Consider the following 23,002-nt stretch of genomic DNA (forward strand, 5'->3'; position numbering starts at 1 on the left):
ATTGATAATATAATCTGAATATAAAATGAAACATAGACCCAAATGAATGTGTGTATATCAGATTGTTTATACCAAAGCAGACTTTGTGCATTTTAAATTATTTTGTTAGTGTATTTCTAACCCATCACTGTGTGATTTATGTTGAGTTATTGAACGTGAGCCGAAAACAAAAAATCTTTGTGATATTAGTTCCTGCTTCTCTTTTGTAGGTCTCTTCCCTGCTCCCAAATTTTTTTTTTTTTTTAAAGTTTAAAAAATTATGAAGGAACATAAATTTGAAAATCTGTGTATCTTTCCTTCAGGAACCATTATTTCTACTCAGAAGGGATTACAGAATGGTCTTGTTTTGTTTTTTCTTTAGAAGAATACAGTATAGTAATTCTTTTGTGTTTAACACTTAAGGACTCTCTATTGCCACTGCAAAAGGGTGTGACTAGTTTATCCAGATTGGCACATTTTTTGTGCAAATCAGCAAGATCTGAAATCTGTGCGTTCTTCTTATGAGTATGCGTCACCAGCTAGTGAGCCACTTTCCAGTTATAAAAGAAAGCAAATGAAGCTGTTGGTAAAGCAAAGGCAATAGATACAGGACAGACACCGTTTGATGCAAGAGTTCTGTAGTAAGCGTTGCAAGACAAACAGTTAAAACTCAGTCTGCGAAAATCTGTTGAAACAGAAGAGTGAGACTCTCAACAGGATTGTCTTTTAGCAGTAGTGTGTGCCGACAGAAACTTAATGACATTCCTCTGCTTTCGATTAGAAAACCCGTGAGTGATATTAGTGTTATGAGAGTCTGACAGCACCGAGGAGCCGGCAGGTTTGCCTATGCAAATTTCAAAAAGCAGCCGTGCATTTTTGTGCAGCTCGCCATTGCCACGCAGCCCAGATGTATTGCAACTCTGCTTTTCGCATGACTGGGTTGGGTTTTTTTTCTGACAGAAATATCAAACTATATGCTGGCTTTTCTTATTTAGATGAGTCTAGTGTAGGCAAATGCTGAGGAGATGCTTTTACTGCAGTTGTGGCCGATTCTGACAGTAAGGCTCAAATCTCCAAAGTGAAAAGCTGTAAGCAAGTCTGCTTGAAGAGGACGATATTCTCTTTCTTGAGAGATGTAGAAGCAAATGAGCACAAAGTACTTAACGCTGGGTCAAGAAGCACGTACGCTCGTTAGGTATTTTCACTTTTGAACTTGCAGTGTCTGCCTGACTAGGGGATTGGGACCTCCATGTTACGTTTTAAAATGTGTTGCGGGTAACACATGAAAAGTTTGTGATTCATGTGGAGTTTAATTTTAGGTTGATTTTCTTAGATGAGAAAAGCAGCTGTTGTGCACCTACTGAAAACTAGTATGGCACTGCTAAATTAACTGTGGGTCTTGAAAAGGTTTCCATTGCAGCGCGTTAGTCATAGATCCTTCTAAAATTCTGTTCCTGATCCTGTTTTAACTAACCACAGTATCTCTGAAATACCTAAAATGGTAACATTTTATCTTCTCATCTCTACCCTCATCGAAGGGTAGTTACTCATCTGCTGTCATACTTTGTGAGCTTTTACACTCAAAACCTGTTCTGGATGCTGTGCTGGACTCTTGGGTTTTTCTTTGCTTCTGTTTTTGAAGAAGTTCAGTAGTATGAGTTTTATTGCGTGAACAGGTAGTGCTTTTTCTACGGATTCCTTTGCTGTAGTATATAAGAATGGATGAAAGAGTTGCAGTAACTTTTTCCCCCTAATGATTGCTGTACTTGTTGTATTTTCTACTTATTTCTTCTTTTCCCCATAAGTTTTATCTTAGTATCCAGAGTTTTACATTAATTTTCAAACTTTTTTGCCTAAAGAACTAATTCTGCTTGCTGATACAATTTCATTTAAAAAAAAAAGGCAAAATACTGCCTGTGCTGGGTGCATGTTTATTTGAATATTTTGAAGTAGTGTAAAGAAAAGGATTAAAAGGGACAAATCACTTTCAAGCTGCCAATATTATATTTATAAAAGTTAAATTGCCTTTTGTTGATGTTAACATGCTGATTGCACCTTTTTTTTTTGTAGCATTGAGAGGATTGAAGTGGCATTCTAAGGTCATTTGAAATCATGACAAGCTCAGTTGGACAGAAAAAAGTCTCTTCAAGACAAAGGAAGTGTGGGTTTTGTAGATCTAATAAAGATAATGAATGTGGACAATTATTGATGTCAGAAAACCAGAAGGTGGCAGCACATCACAAATGTATGGTAAGTAACTCAGGAAAAAGGAAAGGAATGCAGTGAGTTAGTAAAAGGCTGCAAACAAATGAAAGGTTCAACCAGCTGTGGCATTGGCACAGATGATTAATCACTGTAATTTGAAGTTTTTGTGGGTTTCATATATATAAATGTTCTGTATCACTTATACCCTGAAAAATTAAAAAATAAGTTTTGTTTCTATAATTTTAGCTGTTCTCATCTGCACTGGTATCTTCACACACTGATAATGAGAGTCTTGGTGGGTTCTCTATTGAGGATATTCAGAAAGAAATAAAGAGAGGCACTAAACTGGTAAGTCTCTATTTTTGCTCTTGAAAATGGAAGGCAATATTTTCTTACCTTCTATAAGAAGTTTACCATGAAGTTATTCAGTGTATTATATGTATATGTTTGGGGTTTTTTTTAAATTGCTACCTTTAGGGAGCTCTAAGGTAATGGACAACATATAGAAGAAGATGTTGAAGTAAAATTGGTCTCAGATTTACGAACAGAAAACTTAAGTAGATATGTTTATACTTATATTGAAATGAAATTTAAATGTCAATTAAACAACCCCTGAACTGTCTTTGGGAAAGGATAAGTAGTAGTTTATTTCAGTCGGAATTCTCCTCTCATGTAAACATGTTGTTTTAAGAATTGTACCTTAATCATGGAATTATTAAAAAATAAATCCAGAATTATTATTTTTACAGTCACTTTTTTCCTCGCGTTGGCAAGTGTAGGTGATTGTAGCAGATCTGCATTTTTTGAAAGCAAATTTGAGAACTCATTTACAGAATATGCCCATTTTTCTTTTTGGTGGGCTGAATACAAACGATAGCACTTCCTAAACTTGTTTCTAATCAGGTAATTTCTATTTAGTATTTTTTGTTAGATTTCAGAAAGAAACCCACATTCTAGGGACCTGGCGAGGGTACTGTTGTGCCTTTACCAGTATTTGGTTTTGCTGCCAAAATCTGATTTTAACTATCAAAGGTACTTCTGTTCCTTCCTTTTATATTGATTTAATAGATGATTCTGTGAATATAGATGTCTTATGAGGTATGTGGGTACAATGTGATTACAGCTCTACCAAATTAATGAAAATTAAGCAGCAAAGACTTAATTCCCCAGAAGCTAATTCATGACTTTTAAATTTTTTCCATTTAGAACTAGTGGTTTTCCACTTGGGGAAATGAGTGAGGCTTTTTAAAAATATTTTTAACAAGTAATCAATTCACTCCTCACATTAAAAATTTTCAGCTTAGTTATTTAAAGCACTCTTACATATTTACAGGTTCTTGGACTACTAAGAGTAGTGAGAAATATTATTGTAGAACTACAGTTATATAATAATAGTGTAATATTTCATCCAGTGTTTCATTTGAATCTTTTCCAACGCAGGAGACTTTATTTGCTGTAATTAGCTGAAGCGTAAAGAAATAACTATTCACGAGTCATTCATGGTGTGATTAGGAATTTCCGAAGAACATGGTAGTGGAACTACAGCTCATAAAGAAACCTTTTGATTCTTGGGTCTCTTAAGTGTTTTTTGAAGGTTGTTTATTTTTATGTCGTTGGTGGTTTCTGTCTTTTTGGTTCTCAATCTCTTTATATTCCCTCAGTGATGCAACAGCTGGATATATTCTTGCAGCTCACTAGCTGTACGTATCAGGCACTTTGTTCAGCTTTTTTCAGAAAACCTGGATCTGGTTAACCTAGTAGATTCATAGATCTGAGATGTTTCCTGTTTGGAGAGAATTTACAAGATAATTTTAGGTCTTAACTGAGGTGCCTTATCTCTGTCTGTAGCTGTCAGAAAACTACAGCTCTCAATCACTCTCTGGAGGAATCTGTCTTTCGGCATTGAAGTGTATAGGAAGCTTAAAGCTAAATATTTATCGTTAACCCAAATACCCCCTCTGAGGTCTGCTTTGTGTTCTAGCCTGTTCTTTTACATGGGAACACATTGAGCAAAAATATCTCAGCGTAGTACACTGGGTTAAGTAGTTATATTGATAGCTTGGACTAAATTTGTCTGCTGACAGGTTTTACGTAGTTGCCCTCCTTCAGGAGGTGCTGCTGCTGACCAGGTGTGCACTGAAAATTGAGGCCTGTTCATTACTGAAGTGGTCATGACTGACATCAAGAGCCTTTCTAATGATAAAGTATTTCTTTCTGAGAAAAGTTTGTAGGTTCAAACCTTAATAGGCCAGTCATAAAAATTCATGAAGTCTAAATATTTGGGAGCGTATCACTATTATTTGTTACCTGTGCGTGGGAGGATTTTTTTTTAAGAGCTTACCTATTTTGCAGCTTGTTGTACTTCACATATACCTGATATAACTTGGGAATTAATTAATCTGTTGACAGTGGCCGCTTGGACAGCAGGACTTATACCAATGGAATAAATATTTTATTACTGTCAGGAAACATAGACCAATAAATTATTATAAAAATTCCTTTGGTCTGTTCTGTTCATACAGATACATCATGGTGTTTGTAAAAATAAAGTTTTCTTTTAGTCATTTCTGGTTTTCAGAATACTGAAGTACTGACTAAAATTGATTGGATGAATATAATTTCAACCTGAGTTTTTATAAAGAGCTTTGATCAGCCATTGTTATATATTGAAGCATAAGCTATAACAAATTTATGAGCCAAAATACCCATAGAAACTGGATAACAACTGTGGAACGGTATATAACTATACCATTTCAGAGCTTGCAGAGGAGTAAATGGAGATGATCCAAGGCTTTGACATTTTTACTGTTCAGTTAACTTTGTTAAAATTGAAAAACAGGACGGTGATACGTAACTTTGGTGGCATATTTGAGACAACAAGAAGAACTTGACTAAGCTAGTGTGGTGGACAGAAAGCGTATTCCATGAAGATATGTGTAGGGAGTATCCCACATTGCACACTTACGCTCATGGATTTGGAATTAATTGTAACCTTCTGGGGGTTTGGGTGGCGCACAAGATACAAAAAGCTCTGGTTGTCTTGGGAGGGGAGTTTACTGGGAAGTTCTGAGATTTGGGGGCAATATTATGTCAGTAAAAAATAATACAGAGAAAAATATTGTGGTACGATCAATTACTTCCTTTCCTAACACTGTGTAAGAAGGGCAGTGAACAATTTAGAAGCATGACAGTTGGTGTATCCTCAGCAGTGATGGGTCTAATATGAGAAGAATTAATTATTAGGAGAGTAAAGCAACAGGCTCCCATTTAACCTGTTCTGCAGTATAAGTGTAAAGAGCAAGATTTAGTCTAATTGAAGTAAATTCAGTGTATTTAACAAAGATTTCACTAAATTCAGTGGTTTGGATATGACTGTAAAAAAAACCTGTATAGAAAAAAGAGGTAGTCAGCTGCTGAGGCTAAGGTAAATTTGCAGGTCATCAGTATTTCTGAGTGCCAGATTCATTGCTAAATGGGTGTCGTCTTTTTTTTTTTTTCCTCCTACCTTCATGATGTAATTCAGAATTAAACAGATACAATTTTTGATTTTAACTTTTCTGAAATGGTTGGCACAAACAGACTATTCTCGGGATTGGGTTATTTAGGTGAATAGCTGTGTCACTTTCATCAAACACATTCCAAAAAAGTAAATTACTTATTTTCTTAATTGAATTGATAATCAATATATGATGGTTATTGTATTGTTGCATAATTGCAAAAAATTTCTGCTTGATTTTAAAATAAATTATGGAAAACACTTGAGAGCAGGAAGAGTAATGTGTAACTCCTATATTATTTTTGAGCTCAGAAGTACTAAGCCAACAGTGACCTGAATTGTGCTTTCTTTTTCTTTACAGATGTGTTCTTTATGCCATTGTCCTGGAGCAACCATTGGCTGTGATGTGAAAACATGTCACAAGACATATCACTACTACTGTGCTTTGCATGATAAAGCTCAGATAAGAGAGAAACCCTCACAAGGCATTTACATGTAACTATTATTTATTTGCTATGTTTATTTTTGTATTTATATTTCACGTTCTTTGTTAAAAAACCCCAAAAAACCAACAAAGCAAAACAAAAAAACCCACTTTGGAATCTAAACAAAACTGTTGCAAAAAAATTCTAATAATGATCATGGCATTCAAAATAGTGATGTGCTAGAAAAGCATATTTTCACTGCAAGATTTGTATATCAGTGAGTCTTACAAGTGGGAGAAAAATGTACTGGCATTTAAATTTAAAAGATGAGTAAATAATCTGTGAATCGTGACTGACTTGACAGTTTTCAACTACTTTGTTTATAGGATTTTATGTCGAAAACACAAGAAAACTACGCATAACTCTGAAGGTAAAATTATTCAATATAAATATTTCCCATTGTAGAAAGATACTTGGTTAAATTTAATTTTTCTGGAGAATATAAATGTTTTCAGTAAAAATTAGAACTACATTTTTTTGAGAAACAATGAGTTTGGAAGCCCATCTGATTTCTGTATTTTCTCTAAAAATTACTGGTTGAGGTGGAGAAAAACCCGAACCATAAATTTTAGGATGTTCGGAAGATTTGATGTTCTGTCAAAACAAAGTTTGGGTAGAAGTAATGCATTCTCTTCTGGGAAGAAGCTGGCTTATATTTTTAGTTAAATATTCACAATATTAACATCTAAAATATTTTGTCAGGTAATAGCTGATTTTTGCTATTGCAAATGTTCCTAAATATTCACCATTTTTTTAAACTATTAAATAATAATTTTAACTCTTCAAATAAGAAGGACCCAATAGTAAATGAAAAGGTTTGTGATCAGATCACTTACATTTCTGAGTCATTTTGCTAAACAAAAAACCTGTATGGATACATTTATAAAAGCTGTGCATCTTTGCAGAGGAGAGTAGTGAAATGTGTGAGGGGTAATATGCCACAAACGTAGATAAATCATGCTGTCTGTTAAAATTCCAGACTAGTTATGCTATTGTGTATTTATGCAGGTATTTTTCCTTTTTTTCTACTGTATCTGAATTTGAGTAAGTGAACAGTTGTTAGGTTACTTTTTGCATTACTTTCAGCTGAAAGTTCATCAGATTTAACTGAGGAGTATGTGACTTGATTTGGCGAAGAGCAGATTTCATAAATTACTTCAGTCTCTTTCTGCCAAATATATTTTTAAGGTAACTACTACTACCTGTTATGCTACAGGTACTAGGTATATTAATAGTGAGGTTGGAATGTTACTTCAGTGTTCAGAAAGATATTGAAGGCAGTAGAAAATCCCAAATGAAAACTGATTTTTTTTTTTCTTGGCCTATTTGAATAAAAATTGCTGTGTGCTTCATATAAAACGCTCTCTGATTTTGCTATTACTAGGTTTAAACAAGAAAAGCAGTATATATGTTATATTAATTCTCCGAAGAGACAGGGCCACATTATCTTGTAGTTTGGCACTTTGTTTCTTTGGTTTGGGGTTTGCTTTGCTTGTTAGCAGAAATGGAGTATGAAAGACATTTGAGTCCGGAGAGAGATTAATCTCTTTAACTGATTCTTAAACATAATCTTTTCTACTTATTCACAAACGGCTCGGTGTTTGACATCTATTGAAGAACACCTTCAATTCTGCATGGAGCCAAGTGCAAATGGACAACTTTTTCTGCTTGGAATTTCTTGCAGGGTCTGAACTTGTGCTTTTCTTTAAGATTTTTCGTAAAACATTATCTGCAGTTCTATCATGTCATTCTCTAACAGCGAAGGTTTTTAAATTTTATATTGATATAAATCTTCTTGAGAAGACATGGGAAAAATTACTAGAGGTGTAGTGCTTTTTTTTGAATGGCAGTTTATTTAAAACATTAAACTAGACTCATCCAGAGACTCTTAGATTGAGGGTAGAGGAAGGAGGAATAAACAACAGAATTTAGAAAAAACAGGCCAAAGAACCCAATGGTATCTTACTTAGCATTTAACTTTGCATACTTTTTTTTTTTGTTTAGAGTATTTAGTTCTATTATGCTTTACACTTCTAGATATATGTGTAGCTATACTTCACGTTTTTGATTTTTGTTTTTTGTTTAATATTTGACTGAAATTTTACCCAGTGCTCTTTCCCAAAGGATATGTTCTCTTTATAGTCTATACAGTTTAGGGAACTATATCCATAAAATATTATTACTTACAGTTATGGATTTGATAATGCCAGAAGCTGGGGCTTTTTTGTGATAGACCTTCTTTAAATCAAAGAAAGGAAAAATACATACTGCATCTGTCTTACGGAAATTACTTACAGCATTGTATAGCAACAGTATTTTGATACATAGAAAACTAATTACCTTTGGAAGAGAGAAATATACAGAGTGGTTTTCAGAGTTTACGAAGGGCCTTCAGAGGGTTTGTTTCTTAATACTTAAATGCCAAAGTTTGCTTAGTAAAATGGTAACTGTTGGATGGTGAGCTTTATATATGTATTTTGTTGGTTTATTTCTTGAGTAAAATGTGAGTATCACAGAGGAATTTAAATGTGGAAGAATGGTGTGTGAAACCAGAAAGGACTTGCAGAGAAGAGTGGATAGACTAGCTAGGGCTACTAGATGCTAACATAGCTGCTTTCTTTCCCCTCTCCCCTTATTTTTATTTCATTTTTGTGAATCCTTGCTCCCAGCCATGTTTTCATAACAGAATAGTTAAAGCTCATCTGTGGTTATGTCACTCAATGTAGGTGCACGGAGGCACTGGAATTATCAGTCCTTTTTAATGGAAACTTCCTGCTCTTGCTCTGGAATGCTGGTTTTTCTCGTTGGTCAGTGTAGAACATCTGGGGTTTTATCTTTTGTCCTCTGTATCCAGATTTAATTGTTACAGTCCAAATATTTTTATTATGTCATTTCTATTAGTGGATGTTCGAAGAGTTTTTAGGAATGTTTCATTTGGGGCGGTCCAGAAGAGTTTATTTTCTGTAGGCAGTACTGCTGTATAATAGTGAGATTTTTCCGCCCTTCCTTAGAAAAGAGATGCTTTTGGGGCATACTTGTTCAAGTCTGAGATCTGGCTAATGTACCTTTTGTTAGAAGTTCTAGTTTAAAAAGAATATCTGTTAACCATTTAATAACAGTTAAAGAAAAATTCTCAAGGCCACATGGAAATGTGGTTGAAGGACCTATATTGTAATTAAAATTACCTAGTTAAAACTTAATAAAAAGGACCTCTTAGATGTTATTCATTGCTGTCATGAAGTTCAAGTGGCACAAGAATTCATCAGACTAAGTATCTCTATGCTCATCAAGCCAAAATTAATGAGCGATGGGAGTTCATTTTCCTTTAATTGACAGCAGTTGCCGATCTACCTTCTGTTTTCTTTGAATGTAAAAATATGAAACACGGCAGCAAAGTATGTGCTATTTATTATCTGTTTCTGCAGATTGTTGGGTTTGTCTAATTTATCTGTGTGGCCTAGCCTTCAGGTGACAGAGAAATTGTATTTCTACGTTTCCTTCGTGTATATGTATTTGAGAGTGATTCTTCTGTGCTGTGCTCCCACTAACTGGAAAAAGGACAGTAGAAGTGAGTACTGTCACGCTTTGCAGTCGGCTGTGGCTGTGAGGGCAACAGATTCAAAGACACCAGCTCAGTAGAGCAGACCAAGTTACTGAAAGCTTTATGTCTAGATTTTTGTCTTGCTGCTTAAAAATCTAGCAAAATAATCTGACCTGAACTTCAAGTAATAGTTCAATTTGCAATTTAGCCAAGCTGTCTTAAGTTTTCAGTACCGAATAGGTTACAAGAATTGGTGCCAGTGCTTTCAAACTATCACAGCTAGCTATTGGTTGAATAACTGTTCAGTTTGATTCTTTTTGAAGAATAGAGTATTATTGAACTAAGGTTTTGGAACTCTTTATTGGAATTTATTCCAATGTACTGGTAATAATTGTTGAAAAATTACAAATCTGGTATCTTTCAGTTCCCTGCAGGTGGGGCTGCCCTGGCCCCTGTGTTGAATTTAAAACAAATTCAGCTGGTCGGGAATAACTTCAGCTGGTCGGGAATAACTTCATATAAACAAAGATTAGAATGTAATTTCATTCTCCTGTTAGATAGTAGTAATACAAAGAATAATGAAAATAGCCAGATGACTATCTGTTGTTAATGTGTAAAACAGACGCGTGGGAACTGTGGAGTCAGAAAATAAAGTGTCCGTAATTCTTATTGTGGCTCAGGGAATGAGGTTTCCCAATGGAAATAAGGACACGCTCTGTCTCAGCATCCTTTTCATGTTATTCTAAAGATTCTAAAGATCAAACATGAAATCCGTGCTGCTTGTACTTCTCAGTAAGTTGAGTCAGGATAATATTTCTCTGAGACCTATTTAGAGATGCTGCAATGTATATCAGAGGTACTTTTTCGAAGCACTGTGTAAGCCAGAGGCTGGCAGGAAAAATATCTAAAACTTTTTGGCATTATAGTTAGGTAACATTCTGATTCATTTTTGGATTCTTTAATCAGTGTTTGTTCATAGTTGCATTTTCTGCAACACTGCATAAGCTCGCCTGACATTGTGTGCATTAATGCAGTCGGGTATAAAAGTTGCAGCAACGTTGCTGTTTGGTGTCATTTCAGTTCTGCTGGTGGATGGTAACAAATTCCTCCTAGGCTCTGCTAGCTCAGCCTTCTTGTGGTCTGTCTTCTGGGGAATACTGCTCTGAATGTGGCATCAAATGTATACATGGTGTTACGACAGAAACAGTTGCTCCAGACAATCTCCTATGCAGCCCATTATAGACTAACGGGGTATTTTGCAGAAGCATCACAATGGTGTTTTCTTATGGAAAAACGCACAGCTAATGGAAAAGGAAAAAATGTGGTGAATGGTTTGTCCGATCTGGGGAGCCATCATGTGGTGTTTACATTATAGTTCTCCTTCCTACCTAGGCAAGATGTTAGACAAACAGAAACTTGATCAGCTAACTCATGCTAAACAGGTTTATCATACCAGTTGTCATAAGCGTTCTGATTGTGCAGATAAGCTAAGTGTATTGTCTGTCTTCGGTCTTTGCCAACGATTGTTTCCTTGAAAAAGCATTTCAATTGTATGGTAATGAAGGACTTTATTTATTCATTTTCTATGTCAAATATACTTAATTAAAGAGATAATCTCAAGAACTTCATAACATAGATACTACTCAGTCAAAAATAGCTTTTGGACAAGTTGTCAGTTCCTTGATGTATCTGGTACTTTTGGAAAACATATTAGTGACAGGATCTAAGGAGTAATTAAACTTTTTTCTCTCCACTCTTGCTTTCTCCATTGTAGATATGTTTCATGTAACTTAGTCTTCTTCCATTAAAAAAAAAAAAAAAACCCAAAAAAAACAAAAACCCACAACAAAAAAAACAACCACCAAACAACTGAAAAAAGCCTAAAAATTATGTTCAGCATTTGATCGTTAATTTCACATCATTTGCTGATAAAAGCTACTGTTACTATTTTATGATTGGTTTCCCTGATTCTGTATTTGCTTGCAAGGGTTTTTATGCAAATCTTTGGTTCTTATTAATGCTTATAGATGCATTCACATTTTTATTGTTGGCTGCTGGGATAGTAAGGTTTTCCAGGTTTTTTGACACTTCTTTTCAATTTGAAATAATTATGTTGCCACATATGGTTCATTTGGTTTCAGCCATATTTTAAGGACGTCTTGCTTTAACATGCTAAAGTACTTTTTTCTTCCTCTGTTATATTCTGTTTCTCTTCTAAATATCTAGTAAGGTTGATTTTGTTCTTTGTAATTTTTAGAGTTTCTCTTCTATCCCAAATGCACTGTAAAACTTGAAATAAATATGTGTGATTTCAGATTTATATAACAGCATGTCTAAGCCACTTCCACATTCTATATTTTGGCCTCTTTTTGTGTACGGTCCTACTTGCAAATATGTTTTGCCAGTCAGTTTTATTATCTTCCTCATAGAGATTTAGCCCCCTTTGCTTCTGGCTCACTTAGTCTATTGTTTAAGGTAATGTAGGAGGTGGATACAGAGTGCAGTATTAGCCTTTATTGTACACATCCTCTTTTTATTTGTTCTTTCACAACCTTTAAAATCACTTAATTCTTTTATTACTTTGCTTTAAAGCTTTGCTTTTATTACTTAGCTTTTGGAAAAGGGTGATTCCATGTATAATTCAAGCTGATGTAATATAGAATAGATCAGCGGTATCTCAACCTCTTCTCTGCCAAGCCTTTAAACAGCAAAACATCTTGATCCTTTTTCATTCTAGTCGTGATCAAAGGAGAATTTTTAGATTTCTCTCCTAAGCTGAGTCTCCCTGTTAACAGTTTATGTAATACAGCATTTTGCTAGTCTTCTTTTTGTGGTACTTTGTACTGCTCATGGATTTCTAAAATGCAAATTTGGGGCTTGTTGCCGCTCATCTTTTCGCTCATCTGAATTTACAATATCGTGTTCGTAGGTGCTTTTTAAAATGTAGAATGTTTCCTCTTGATTTCTACCCCCACCCCTCCCTTCTCAAACCATATTGCATATTAAGCTTGTTTTTTCAGATAGAGCATTTTGGGACTTTGGAAGAAAGCTCATAAGATACCTCCTTTGAAGACTTTAGATAAAGTTATGCTGAGAATATGGTGATGATTTTAAAAATCAATGCAGTAATGGGATATGGGATGGGGGGGCAGTTGAAGACCATCTAGGGAATCTCAGGGGATTCTGAGTATGGGTGATAATCCATGATAAAACGTCATCTGGTCAGGGAGGAGTTGAACAACTTTTTGTGTTTTCCTTAGTTCAAGCTGACATGAGAAGTTGGAAACACCCAACCATCAGATGCCAGGGAAACAGGGTAAGCTGGCAGTGGGCTTGAGGGGAGGGATAGGGCACAAACCAAATTGTGTATTAAACAGTAAAGACCATCTGAGGCAGGTGTATTTTAAAGCTGGTTACAATCTCTTTCTTCCTGTGCTGTTACGCTAGTTCATAGTGCTGTTAAAAATGAGAGAAACTTTAATGTTTTGAGGTATCAGTCTTGCAGACAGATGTGGTAGAGCAGATCCTCACATCTCAGTGGTGTTAATCTGTAGGTTCATGTCACTTGTAGTAGGAGACAGCATCTAGATTTCAATGAACTCTGAACTTTTTTGGATGTACTAGTTTTGAGCGCAGAAATGGGGTTCTCCTTTAAGGAAAGCTTAAGTGCAATCTTGGCTTTTTTTTGTCTTACACTGAAACCATCTTTTAAAAATACAGCATTTTTACTTTTCAAAACTTAACTATTCTAATAACTGTAGACTAAAAAATAGCACAGAAGAACTTACTCTGTAAGGAGGCTGTGACATTTCATAACGTGTGCTTGGTTTTTAGCAATTATGGTTCACTTCCAGTTTTGAAACCGTGACTGTAGAGAGTTCAGGATATGCTTTAATGTTACGTAGAAAATAAAGGTGGACTAAGAGGTGGAAAGCATTATAGTGGACAGAATTGATAAGGAGCTTCAGAAAAAATAAGGGATGTTGGGAATGGACTACATTTTGCTTCATCAAATACAGTAGGGAAATCTGTGGAATGATTTTGGAAGGAATGTTTTTAACTTCTTACTGATATTATTTAAAGGGCCACAAGTTCAGTAGTCACATTTTTGTAAGACTTTTTTTTTTTCCTAGAATAGCCATCTATGATATGATTTCTGTAAATGTAAAAGTAGAGACAGATTCACAAATTTCTTTTAATACATTGGTGGAGAGCTCATGATGAGGGACAAGGTAAAAGGGAATTCTTTTCTTTGAAAGAAGTTTTCAGGTTGTAATAAAGTTTGCTATATACAGTCTGATAGGTACGATATCTAAATTGCATAATCTTGCTTGGGGAATTTAGCAAGTAATGATAAGTGAAACATAATGTTAGGTAGTAAAATCTGAGAAGAAAATTATCATTAGATAATCCATGTCATGTATTTCATTTTATTTTTTCAGAGTGAAATAAATGGTGCTTTTGTCATCTGATTGGAAAAGAATAGTGTATATATTAAAACATAGGAATGTTGTAGTAGATAGACATGTATTTTAGTAGCAACTTGGGAATATCTATATGTAGCTGAATCTGTCAATTTAAGTCAAAATAATTTGCAGATTTGTATTAATTTATTCTCAAATTTCTGCCTCTTTCTAACCATAGAACAGAGTAAAGCTTTGGGGGAATTACGTTTCGGTATAACCTGTTGTGTTGCATTTGGGTTAGTTTTCTGTCCATCATTAATAACTGTGCAAGCAGCTGTAGCTTTCTCAGGGATTAGTGACAGATACGATAGACTTAAGTTTAATAGGATACACTTGTGTGCAAGGCCTCGAGCCAGTAGCTCAGTTTGCTGCTGCTCCAAGTTAATGGCTGTGGAATATGTTCGAGCCTTTGACTTCAAACTTCTGTGCAGTTGAGTTGTTGTTGATCATGAGATAGAAATGTGATTTGATTTTTATGTGTTTATATGATAATAGATAAGAAAGGCAAGTTCTGGCGAAGCAGCATTTAGTCTCATGATGTCCTGCCTGGATACTGAGACCACAATATAATTAATGGCCGTAAGTGCCATGGCACTGCTTTAATAATAATCATACCACCACAACAGTTAAGTGGCCCATTAATGTATAAAGTAGATGTTCTAAATCTTCTGATTAGGATTTCTTGCCATTTGGGGACTCATACCTGGTGTTTGTGGTTTGGGTTTTGAGAAGCAAGTTCTTTAGTGGTGTGTGTGTGTGTTTCTTTCAACAAGTCTGCTGAAATATCGTTGCAGTTTGAGCAGGGGTGGGTGTTACATATTAAAAGAAAAAAGAAAGGTACTCCTGTAAGCAGATGATGATCAGGAAAGTTGTTAGCGACTGAATAAGCTGGTGATTCAATTAGATCGTCTTGGAAGCAGTCTGAAGTTTGCAGAATTGATCTGTATTAACCGTAGAGCTTTGAGTAATCAAAAGGACAGTCTGCTAGAACACTGGACTACAGTTCTATGTAGCATTCAGCAGTTGAGCTGACATTTTCAAAGGAACTTGTCAGACCTCTTTGGTATGTCTGTATTAAAATACATGTTCTTTTATTCTTAAGGATCTATAAATACTTTTTCTGGGGTTGTCAGTGTGGATGATTTTCTGTAAACTGGCGGCTGCTTTTAGCTGTGGATGCAAAAATATGCTGTAACTAAAATGATACTTTAGACTTATTTTATGGAGGCAAAATACATTTCAGTTCTAAAACTTGATGTTAATGTTATAGCCAAAATGGGTGATCTGTTTTTTTCTTAAGTCAAAAGGCATCGATTAATAAAGCAAGGAGAGAGGTGTTATGTAGAAACACTGGCATAATATCAAGGACAATTTACATTGGAGTTATGCACCTTAAAGTAAAAGCTTATTTCATGATTGAAAACATTTTCTGGTTTCAGTGTAGTTTAAATGAGTCTTGTTTTCAGTGGGGGGTGAATATATGTATCTGAGGACACATTCTGGGTCTGAAAGTAGAAGCTGTAAGAAATGCTAAACCTTCATATATTGTGTTATAAAGATGCAAAGCTGTGTGATATGTGTAAAGAAGTAAATAATGTTCTCAGGATCTGCAGTTGCATGTTTGTAATAAATGGGAAAAGGTTGCTCTTTTTATTTCTGACCAAAATACAGAAAATACAGGTTATGTTTTCTCTTGTCTGTTTTTTTGTTTTGTTTTGTTTCATTTGTTTTGCATAAAAATTTTCAGAATGTTATTTGATGATGTTTTCTAACTTCTAAAGCAGATTTAGAAGAAAGTATCAATGAACACGAGTTGGAGCCTTCGCCTCCCAAAGGAAAAAGGAGGGGTCGTAAGGGAAAGCCAAGAAAAACAAATTTAAAAGGGCAATCAGAAGACACTAGATCTACGTCCTCACATGGCACAGATGAAATAGAAAGCAGTTCCTATGTAAGCAGTAAATACACTAAACTTCTTAGAAGGCAGAATTGCATATTTTTTCTCTGCAAATATAATTTTTATTAAAATTTGCATTTGTCTGAGCCTCCAGCTGGTGGCCACAGGCTTTTAAAATTACAACCTTATTTGTAACCCAGCAGTATATTTTAGTAAAATGTTTTTCTTTCAGAGAGACAGGTCTCCCCACAGAAGCAGCCCCAGTGATACAAAACCTAAATGTGGATTCTGTCATGCAGGTGAAGAAGAAAATGAAGCTAGAGGAAAGCTTCATATATTTAATGCCAAAAAGGCTGCAGCACACTATAAGTGCATGGTGAGTAACAGTATTGTTGTTAACCAGCCTGTTATGTGAATTTTGTCTGAATTGCTATTTTAGATTTTAATACAGTCCCCTCACGTGTAATTATGCATGGGTATTGTCTGTGTGCTGATGATCTCTTGAAGCACTGAAGTGTTGCGAAGTGAGCAATTCATTTATTTTCACTGCAGGCAATATGGATAAAAGTTGGCTATGTGCTAAGAGAAGGAATTAGCTCGGGGAGACTCTTTAGCTTGTTAAAAATGCTCCCGTAGCATCTAAATGCGTACACAGTAGTTAAAAAAGAAAACAGAAAACAGCTTTAACTAAAAGAATTAACTCCAAAAATAAAATACCTTTACTCCACAGATATTCAAAGTCCTGGAGGAATCCATGAACTTCATTAGTTTTCTGACCAGTGGATTCAGGCTGCATGACTCAAAATAGGGTGGGGCATGGAAGTTCCAGAAAACCCTTGCCTTTAGATCATTACATTTATAGAACTGTCAGCCTGAAAAGATTCTGCTAATTTTAATGAACACGAGCAGATAGTGCTCTCTTTCATATAACCTCTTCTATGAATGAGGTAGGGCTTTGAGTAACAAACCTCAATGCTTCCTGTTGTACCTCAAAATGAATAAATAGTTCAGGCAATCTGTGGAGTGTTAATTGTCTTCCTATACCGGACCTCACTAAACAGAGAGCTGGTATGTACCAGCAGCCTTGAGTCTTAGAGTATTCTTCACTATGTCTACCTGAGCTTCAGTTTTAAGACAGTTAAACTGAATATACCAGGATGATGATAGCAGGGATGGTACTTACATGCTCCATTGTCATCCTTCAGGGCTTTTCAGTGTGTTGACATCAGCTGTGCTATGAAGCTGAATTACATACATGTCACAGGGAAGGAAATGGAATACCCCTGCAATGTTCAGTGGTGTAACTGATAATATTGCCCTTTTATTACTTTGTGTTTTCATCATCTCATTATTTCTTGTCTACTCCTTTACCTTTTAAAATGCATTTCTCCAAGGCAACAAATGTAATTTATCAGGTGGGTATCAGAAGGAATACTCATAATACTAATTACTCAGCATGAGGGGTTTTTTTCCTAGTTTGTGGTAAAGCACATGCTGTCACATGTGTGATCACAGAAGGGGATGTTCAATAGTCAGTTATTCCTGCACATAAAAAAAAAAATTCTGATCGTGTGGGTGACCTAAAATTATTTTGACATGCTTGTTTCACAGTTGTTCTCTTCTGGCACTGTCCAGCTAACAACAACTTCAAGGGCAGAGTTTGGTGATTTTGATATCAAAACTGTACTTCAAGAAATCAAGAGAGGAAAAAGAATGGTATGTATCTGCAGGATATGAATACTGGATTACTGGTTCTACTAAGGTGTATACAGCTCTGCCTCCTTCCTTTCATGAAATAATCTTTTCCATCTGTTTCTAAACACAAAATTTACATGTATTGTTACTTTTGGGACAGGTAGCCGGATAGGAATCACCTTAAAAATTATTGGTGTTTGAGCACATGGTATTTATTATTCTTTATGGCAGTGTACATAGTAAATTATTATTAGCCTTCCTGTAACTATAAGAGAGTAACAGTTTTGGATCCTGTGTTACTAAAAGCATGCTGTGTAAAATAAATTTGGAGAAAATGTTCTTGCAGTGACGTATTTCTAACCATTTTGATGTTTTAATACTTATTAAGGCCTCAGAGATGGAGATGTTTCTAAAATGTCACATTGTAATTTATTAAAATTCAGAATGTTTTTTAAGTGGTAAGAAATTGAAGGGGGGCAGAAAACAAACAACTGACAGTGTTCCTTGAAAAAAATAATCTAAGATTCTTCATATATTAACATACTAACTTCAGCGGTAGTAAAATGATCTTGGAAATACAATAATATGTGCAATCATGTAGCAGTTTTCAACTCAATGGACAGATAAATCCTTGTGTTCGTGTTTTAATAGGTTAGTGTTATATAGTTTCTGTTTTACAATATCTTTGATTAACTTCCCATTGGAAGGATGATCTGCCAGAGAAATTACTCTGTTCCAAAATGGTAGCTCCTCAATATGAGGAGCACTAAGCGGAATACTGAGAGGCAAGAGACCGAAGGGCTGAACAGTGCCATTCTCTTCTTTCCCCTGCACAGAAATGCACACTTTGCAGCCAGCCTGGTGCTACTATTGGGTGTGAAATTAAAGCCTGCATAAAAACATACCATTACCACTGTGGAGTAGAAGACAAAGCTAAATACATTGAGAATATGTCACGAGGAATTTATAAGTAAGGACCTATGTAATTCTTGAATCTATAATGAAAAGGAAGATATTTCATGGCACTTTTTCTGCCTAACTTGGCTAGTCAAGTATGTTATTAGAAAAGAGATCATTATTTCATTTAAAATGTTCTTTTTAAGTAATTATTGGCTTTACAAAATATTTCAGTTACTTTGCTAACTTAAAATTTCTGTAGTAGTGTTGTGATATGAGAGATGAGAAAATTAATTGACTTCTATTTTCCGCCTTAGTTAGTCTGTAATTTATTGAGGAAACCCTGGATAATTTTTGTCATGATTCCTCCACGTTGATATGTTTTGTAGCTTATTTTCGGGTTTTTTGGACCCCGTTCCTTTCCATAATTGCTCGCCAAACTGCTGGCGTTAGTGACTTGGCTGCAGTTGAGTTGCCAGTGTGGTTGTGCCCACAAGAGGGCATTCTCTGAGCCCTGTAGTAGCAGTTCTTGAAAACCAGAATTGATCGAAGTTTTGTTGGCTAGTCTTCGACTTTGTTTTATTTCTCAATTTAACTGATACCTGACTGAAAAGAGTTAGCTATTGACTTGTAGTGCATCTCAGAGCTAATTGAGATGAAAGTCTGGTATTGATAAATATTTTCAGTAAAAGTCCTCACTGCTTCTTTTATTGTGCTAGACTCTATTGTAAAAACCATAGTGGAAATGATGAAAGAGATGAAGAGGATGAAGAAAGAGAAAGCAAAAGCCGTGGCAAATCAGGCACTGACCATAATGACATTCCTCAGCAGCAGCTCAATGGAAACTAGGTATGGAAGTTACTCCTGGCAGATCTTGTTCCGAGACTGAGATGCAATATACATTTAATGTAGTTTATTGCAGTGAAGTATTTAAACCTAGTGTACTTTTTATCGGCATACTGTAGAAAAATGGGGAGGAGCTGCTGTTTTTTAAATCCAGCTGACTTTGTAACAGTATAAGAAGGGAGGCCCTCATTTCTATCACTAAATATAGATGTAATGTCAGAGCTGCTAAATGCTTTTCTGTATGATTTTAAATTTACTGTTGTTTTCATCATTTTTTAAACAGGTTCAAGGGACAGAGTTATAGAACTGGGAATGGCTAAGACATCATAACTACTAATTCTTTTAAATTGTTTTCTAAAATCAGAAAAGGGTTAGTAACCTTTTACTACCCAACTCTGTTAGAAATTTCATTGAACTGCCTGAAACGTTCATGTGTGTGAGCCTTCAGTAAGTGGCAGATTTTTACATGTCAATATTATGTAGTTTGTAGTCTGCAGTGTCTGGAAAAAATGAAACACTATATAAATGATATGTAATATGTACAGTGTCAAAAGTTAAGGCAGACGTTGAAACGAAGTAAGATCTATATTTCTGGACTGAATAAAACCCTTAAGATTTGGAATGTGTAAGTTGTTTAGTGGATTCATGCAATGAGAGAAGGTCTTAGCTAGTTTGCTTAACAACATGGACAAGTTCGTGGTGGCAACAAGCTGGTACTTTGTGAATTTTGCATTTTCTTCATACACAAGTTACGGAGGCTATACATGGGAAAGCCGCTCTCTGTTTTTGCTTGCAAAGCACACGGTAGAAAAGGACTCAGTGTACACCGAAGCACGCTTGAACATTTCAGGTTGTTCCTGTTGTGATTGCTCATTCCGCCTAGCATTGTTTGCAGGAGATTTACTTGAGCAGCTGTTGGTTCTGAGCTGTGAGCTTTAGAACTCATGCCAAAGGGCTGTAGTTCATTCTTTCCCCAACAACCCACCTCTTTCTGTGTCCCTGATCTACAAAGAACACTTCACTAAGTGTGATTGAAACCTTATTATACAAATGTTTGGACTTCGCAGCCCAATCTCTTTTTACTTCAGAGAGTTACAACTCTTAACTCACTATGGAATTTAGCCACCATATCTGACGTCCATACCTCAAGTGTTCTGTGTTGTGTGGAACACTTCATGTTTTGTCCAGAATATGCATAAAGGTCCCATATTCTGTAAGAAGAATGAGGAAACAACCTTTTTTGCTAGATTGGTATTTATTTTTTAATCTTATGACCACTATATGAGAAACTTTGCTTATCATCCTTATTGTTTTAGTGATTATTCTTTCTCTTTCTGTCCAGTCAACAACCACATCATGTAATTCTACTTGCTAGAGTTTGATGTTTCTTTAAGGAATAATCAGATCTAGGCTATACCAAACGTAACAGATCAGTTCTCTGACTGCTTTCAAAACACCTTGTCATTTCTAATGGCTACTAGCTTCTTCAATTGGTCTGTTGAAGCACATTCTCAGACTTCCTTAAATAAAACCAAAAAGCTGAATCTAGTCCACATGTTTGTCTGTTGCTATCCATCACCTTATTGTTTGTTTAGGGTTTTGACTTGTTTCACTCTGAACTCCCAACAAAACTTCTGGATTTGAAGGAAGGAAACAAGCAAAATACACTGATTTGACTATAAACTGCTACAGTTCTTCTGTGATTGGTATTGCAAGAACAGTTCATTTGTAACATGAGTTTCTGTAGCATTTTTTACTTGTATTTTTAAAAGATTTAACGTGTGTCATTTGTCTTCTTATGCATTCCCTTAATGTCTTGAGGGACTCAATTACTGTATATTGCAATTTCTAACATTTTACCTGTTAGAATTCAACCAATTCTGTTTGCTTTCCTGGAGAATAATGCTGTTTTGAAAAGAAATATTGCTGTGTACAGAAAATATTCAGTTACTGCTCTAAACATGATACCATTGATCATTTTTATTTTGTATTTGTAACTTTCAAAATTAAAAGTGTGACTTGAATTGCAATGACAGATCGATTATTGAAATTGTCTATCAAGGTGTTTTGTTTCTTCTAGAATATGAATACTTTTCAGCCACTCAGAACAGTTTTAGAATGCAAAATAACATCCTTCAATGTTTAAGTTACTTCTAGATTTGTGCCTCAGACATGGCCCTCCCATGGAAAAAAGGCACTTTGTTTGCAGCTACTGTATTTTAACTAAGGTTGCATGGGGTAGATCTGCCAGCATACTGATTGTATTTGAGACTGAGCTCTAATTCACAGTGTGTCAGTTGCTTAGTATAATATTCAGTCCAATAATTCATCTGTTATGAAATAAATGACCCCATTCCATGCCTCGAAGAACCAGAACAGCACTTTATCTTCAGGTAGCAGAAAAGTAAGTGGCCGGTTTACCTGTTACCTCTGTGCTGAGATGGCCTGACTAAACTGTCATTTATTCAGAATCCAAGGAAACAAAGTCAAAAGCAAAAATCTTTTCTTACGAGCCTCAAATTTGCGGTAACTGACTTCAACTCATGTATGCTGGGTAAAAGTGCCTTACAATGTAAAAATTGTATTTATATGTTCCCAAGTAGCATCACCTGCTGGGGAGTAATTCTGTCGTGGTGTTAATATTTAGAAGAAATGTACCTCAGCAGTGTATTTACTGTACATCTCTTACATCCTTAATGTAGTTTTAAAAAGCATGACAATGTATGATAGTATACAACATTTACATCATTTTTTTAAAGACAAAATACTGCCATTACTGTCTTTTTATGTGTATTTTAGCTTGGAATTTCAGACAGTCTGAATTTTTTTTTTTTTTTTGGGTAAAGCAATGTAATCTTTGCAAGCATATATTGAAGATTATTCTGGAGCATCTACTGCCTTCCCAGAAATGTTAGAAGTAATGAAAGTGCTCTATAGGTGAAATAGGTATGTTTAAATGAGCTAGTTAAATTAATGCAGTCAATTTGTTACTGAGTTGTTTGGGGTTTTTTTAATAGGCACCTTCTGCTTTCATCTCACAATCAGACAACTCGTGAATTTAACAAAACTTGTCTTATAATACTGGTTTCACTTTATTTCTTTTTTTTTTTTTTTTTTTTTTTTTTTTAGCCTGTGGGCGTTTCTTTTGCTCACAAGAGTAGTGTGTGCGCTGTTTAAGATGCCTGGAACCCTCTGAGAAGGGAGGCTTCTCCCCAACTCTATCTCTGTATTAACAGATCTCCCCAACTCACTGTGTCTCTATATTAACAGATCTGCGATTGTGCTATACCAAGAAAGGACTGTTCCAAGGAAGGACAGGCATCAGAAGGATACTGTTCAAATACAGCTGGTGTAGTGCCAGAGTCAAGGCGTGATCAGACACTGTAGCCGTAAGCTGCGCTATCACTTCATTTCAAGGAAGGGTGAAAGGCCGGTTCAATATCAGCATCAGTGCAGCTAGCTAGGATGAAATAGGTAGGGGATCGAAAGGTCTGCTCG

The 23,002-nt window shown here is 35.4% G+C and overlaps 1 protein-coding gene across 4 annotated transcripts; it reads left to right on the plus strand.

Annotated features, from left to right (window-relative positions):
• The first annotated feature begins 2,073 nt into the window (after positions 1-2,073).
• Positions 2,074-22,797, plus strand: PHF6 (PHD finger protein 6). Of its 4 annotated transcripts, none has more exons than XR_015183762.1 (11): positions 2,074-2,229; positions 2,431-2,532; positions 6,042-6,175; positions 6,492-6,535; positions 15,954-16,120; positions 16,299-16,442; positions 17,678-17,782; positions 18,598-18,731; positions 19,378-19,507; positions 19,788-19,874; positions 22,775-22,797. XR_015183762.1 is itself a non-coding variant. In XM_009957843.2 (11 exons), exons 1-10 carry the CDS (start codon positions 2,092-2,094, stop codon positions 19,505-19,507), a joined length of 1,101 nt encoding a protein of 366 aa, XP_009956145.1. In that variant the 5' UTR covers positions 2,074-2,091; the 3' UTR covers positions 19,788-21,554. The 4 variants fall into 4 exon arrangements, 3 of the variants coding, with proteins under 3 accessions (XP_009956145.1, XP_086325896.1, XP_009956146.1); XM_009957843.2 differs by lacking the exon at positions 22,775-22,797 and adding an exon at positions 10,185-10,187 and having other exon boundaries at positions 19,788-21,554; XM_086469770.1 differs by lacking the exon at positions 22,775-22,797 and having other exon boundaries at positions 19,788-21,554.
• The last annotated feature ends 205 nt before the right edge of the window (positions 22,798-23,002 follow it).

This window comes from Leptosomus discolor, chromosome 9 (assembly GCF_034619465.1).
Source record: "Leptosomus discolor isolate bLepDis1 chromosome 9, bLepDis1.hap2, whole genome shotgun sequence".
Taxonomy (NCBI): Eukaryota; Metazoa; Chordata; class Aves; order Leptosomiformes; family Leptosomidae; genus Leptosomus; species Leptosomus discolor.